Source organism: Bos javanicus, chromosome 4, assembly GCF_032452875.1.
Source record: "Bos javanicus breed banteng chromosome 4, ARS-OSU_banteng_1.0, whole genome shotgun sequence".
Classification (NCBI taxonomy): Eukaryota; Metazoa; Chordata; class Mammalia; order Artiodactyla; family Bovidae; genus Bos; species Bos javanicus.
This window is the reverse complement of record NC_083871.1, coordinates 106,357,053-106,361,024: the sequence shown is the minus strand read 5'-3', so window position 1 is coordinate 106,361,024 and position 3,972 is coordinate 106,357,053. Positions and strand designations below refer to the sequence as shown.

At 47.6% G+C, this 3,972-nt stretch overlaps 1 protein-coding gene across 1 annotated transcript; it reads right to left on the bottom strand.

Annotated features, from left to right (window-relative positions):
• Nucleotides 1-1,922: 1,922 nt before the first annotated feature.
• LOC133246526 (uncharacterized) lies at nucleotides 1,923-3,514 on the bottom strand. The gene is made up of 2 exons (XM_061414963.1): nucleotides 3,168-3,514; nucleotides 1,923-3,033 (listed from the first exon to the last, which is right to left on the bottom strand). The coding sequence occupies exons 1-2, from the start codon at nucleotides 3,460-3,462 to the stop codon at nucleotides 2,630-2,632; spliced, it is 699 nt and encodes a 232-aa protein (XP_061270947.1). The 5' UTR covers nucleotides 3,463-3,514; the 3' UTR covers nucleotides 1,923-2,629.
• Nucleotides 3,515-3,972: the final 458 nt, after the last annotated feature.

Sequence of the window (3,972 nt, the reverse complement as noted above, 5' to 3'; positions counted from 1 at the left end):
TCAGAACTTCTTTCTTCCAGAAGACAGCAGGGCACCCAGCACGGGAGACTCATGCCCAGGCCATGCCAGAAGAGAAAGAGCAGCTTTCCAACTCAAGGCCTGTGTCTTGGATACTTATGGTCGAAGCAAAGGGGACCTGTGTCTCAACATGGAATGCTCTCTCACCAAAATTCCTAGTGCCCACAGTCTTGCCAGGGGAGAACACTGAGTAAGCATGAAACCCAACTATGTGTGCATCTCATGGAATCTCAACATCATTTCCTGGGAAGTGATGACTTCTTGTCAAAATATCATTATCAAGTGATTTCAGGGAATGGGTTCATGAGGACGAATTTATGAAAGTGAGTAAATAAATTTTATAAAAATAGCTTGTAGCAGCTGGCATGACCTTTTAATGGTCATTTTATCAAACTGTCCATCTCCAGGTAGGATAGTCCCTGACATGGATGTGGTGCTCACATGGTTTCAAGTACTTCTCTAACCATAAGACTTTCCAGGAGCTCCTAACTTTCTTCAATATTTTACACTTGCCTAAAAGGGAATTGTTTTAATGGGTATAGAGCTTATATTTTCAGTAAAAAGATGCCTGAGTAAAACACATCTCTAGCAACAGATATCATATTGTTGGTAGTCAGGGAAGGACAGAGACATGGGAAAGGGACCTGAAGAAACTTTCTGGTGATGGAAATGTTCTTTATTGTAATAGGGTGGATGTCGCATGGCACATGCATATACTCTGTCCATTATACAGTGTATAATGTTTATGGTATTTACAGCTGAACTTTGAACAACACAGGTTTGAACTGAGTGGGTCCATTTATGTGTGGATGTTTGAATAAATACTTACTAAGGGAAACTAAAAGACTCTTCCTCCTTGGAAGAAAAGCAATGACAAACCTAGACAGCATATTAAAAAGCAGAGACATCACTTTGCCAACCAAGGTCTGCCTAGTCAAAGCTATGGTTTTCCCATTACTCATGAATGGATGTGACAGCTGGACCATAAAGAAAGCTGAGTGCCGAACAATTGATGCTTTAGAACTGTGGTGTTGGAGAAGACTCTTGAGAGGTCTTGGACAGCAAGGAGCAAACCAGTCAATCCTAAAGGAAATCAGTCCTAAATATTCACTGGAAGGACTGAAGCTGAAACGCCAATACTTTGGTCACCGGATGTGAAGAGCTGACTCCTTGGAAAAGACCCTGATTCTGGGAGAGATTGAAGGTGGGAGGAGAAGGGGGCAACAGAGGATGAGATGGTTAGATGGCATCACTGACTCCACGGACTTGAGTTTGAGCAAGCTCCGGGAATTGGTGATGGACAGGGAAGCCTGGCATGCTGCAGTCCATGGGGTCTCAGAAGTCGGACACGACTGAGTGACTGTACTGAACTGAAGGCACTACCCAGTTTGGCTGAATCTGTAGACCTGGAATCCCACACACAGATGGATGAAGGTGAGGTTATACACAAGGTTTTGATGACGGTGTTGTGGATGTCTCAGACCCTAAAGCATACATGAGCTAAAGGTTAACTACAGGGCTTCCCAGGTGGCACAGTGGTAAAGAATCCAGCTGCCATTGAGGAGATGTGGATTTGATCCCTGGGTCAGGAAGATCTCCTGGAGAGGGAAATGGAAACCCACTGCAGAGTTTTGCCTGGGGAATCCCATAGATGAGGCGCCCGACAGGCTACAGTGCATAGGGTCGCGAAGAGTCAGACACAACTGAGCACACACATATAATTCACATTTTAAAATATCTGAGGAGGCATATATGTTACACACTCTTGTTAATTTCATGTGACGACTCATCAGGCATAAATACTTTTTTCCTGTCACTTCTGATACCCTCAACTACAGGATTTCAAGGTAACATATGTCCATTTCTACCTTTGCACCTAGAAAACGGTAGAAGAGGCTGTCAGAGTTTAGCAAAGGGAATCAAGAAGTCCAGAGTGTTGTTATGTGCCAGGAACTTCCTGCTTATTAAGTACTTATACAACAGTGGAACATGGTGTGATGCTATTATAGTGTATCACCTTGACTATGCCACAGATATTTAATTAAACATTATTCTGGGTGTTATATGAGGGTGTTGTTGGAAGAGATTAACATGGAAACAGGTAGACTTTAATATGAAGTTAGATTAACATTGTAACATTGTAAACAGATGACCTTTCATAGTGTGGGTGGGCATCATTTAACCAGTGAAGACAGGAATAGAACAGAGAGACTGATCCTCCCCAAGTAAGAGATAATTGTCCAGGTGATGGCCTTCAAACTGGACCATTAGTTCTTCAGCTTTAGAACTAAAACTCAGCTTTCCCTGGGTCTCTACCACCAGCCCAGTATCCAGTTTTGGGTTTTACCAGCCTTAACAACTATGTGAACCTACCCCTTTAAAACATGTGTACATGTTTGTTCTATGGGGGAACAGTTCTAAGGGGGGCAAGGACCACAGGTGTTGAGGACAGACGTGAGTCTGATTCCTTGTCTGACAGTGATGAAGTATGAGACCTGGGCAAGTCAGTTCCCCTCGAGTGTATAAACAATTAGAATAATACTTATCTTGCATGATCTTTGTGAGCATTAAAACACAGCAAACAAAGAATGTCTGGGAAAATCTGTCCACTCTACCAGAGCCTGGGCCTGGCTGACTGGCAGCCAACACCCTCAAGGCCACTTCCTGAGCTGGGGTAGAAGTGTTTTTGTACCAGAGGCACCTGATCATGCAGGGCTGTGTCTTGGCTGCTGGCACAGAGATACACGGCTGAGTCTGTCAGCTCCAAGGAGCTCAAATTCAGCTCAGAGCGAAAGTCACTAAATTGTTTCGCTGAGAATCGATCTGGCATGTTTTCTCCTCTACTAACTTGTGCGCGGTAACACTGAACGAGGAACTGGGGGCCCTGGCCCAGGGCCTGTTGGTACCAGTTCACAGAGCGGTGTCCAGAGTGAGGGGAACATCTCAGAGTCGCTTGCTGCTTTCTTGATTTGATCAGGTATTTGGGGGTCTGGGTGACTTCAGAATCCACCAGGCCTGTTGGGAAGGAGACAGACGGAAGCTAAGGGCAGAGCACAGGGGAAGCCTCCTGCTGCAGCCCTCATCGCCAGGCTTCTATCTCAGGGAGGCAAAGACATCTCAGAAGCTCCCACACTGTGTCCAGTACTCACCTGCTCCCAAGAGGCAGAGAGTCACACAGCAGAGGAGCCTGGAGCCCATGGCAGCATCAGGAACCCAAGACTGCTGCTGGCTGGGGCGGGGCTCCTGGGGTGAGTGGTGTACAGTGCTGACCCTCCTCCTTCCCTGATTGGAGCGTTTGCCTATGACATCACTGTTGTCTGTCTCTGCAGGCTGCCCTTGTCCACTAGACCCCTTGGGAGGACCCAGGGTTAGCTCCTCTATTCCCTTCCCTGTCCTGCACAGCTGCTCAGCAAAGGGTGGGTGTGAAGTGTGCATTCTCCCCATGTCTCCATTTGTCCACAATATCACTTCTCCTCCTCTCTCTGCTCCTTCCTGACACTCATCACCCAGCCCTCACCAGCCACCCGAACCCCTCACCCTCCACTTCCTTTGCAGGGTCCCCCTGAGTACATCCTGAAGCTCCAGGGACGTCCCCACTCCCCTGGGCAGTGAGGAGTCTGCACCAGTTCCTTGTGTCCTAGAAGCACTGCTGCTGCTGCTGCTGCTAAGTCACTTCAGTCGTGTCTGACTCTGTGCGACCCCATAGACGGCAGCCCACCAGGCTCCCCCGTCCCTGGGATTCACCAGGCAAGAACACTGGAGTGGGTTGCCATTTCCTTCTCCAGTGCACGAAAGTGAAAAGTGAAAGTGAAGTCGCTCAGTCATGTCTGACTCTTCTCGACCCCATGGACTGCAGCCTACCAGGCTCCTCCGTCCATGGGATTTTCCAGGCAAGAGTACTGGAGTGGGGTGCCATTGCCTTCTCCGGCTGGAAGCACTAGGGGAACTCAAACC

Bases quoted from the DNA above. Each gene is read 5' to 3' on its own strand.
- LOC133246526 (XM_061414963.1), bottom strand. From the start codon at position 3,462: ATGGGGAGAATGCACACTTCACACCCACCCTTTGCTGAGCAGCTGTGC. The intron at 3,034-3,167 runs GTGAGTACTGGA...CCTTCCCAACAG, and splicing joins TCTCTGCCTCTTGGGAGCAG to GCCTGGTGGATTCTGAAGTC.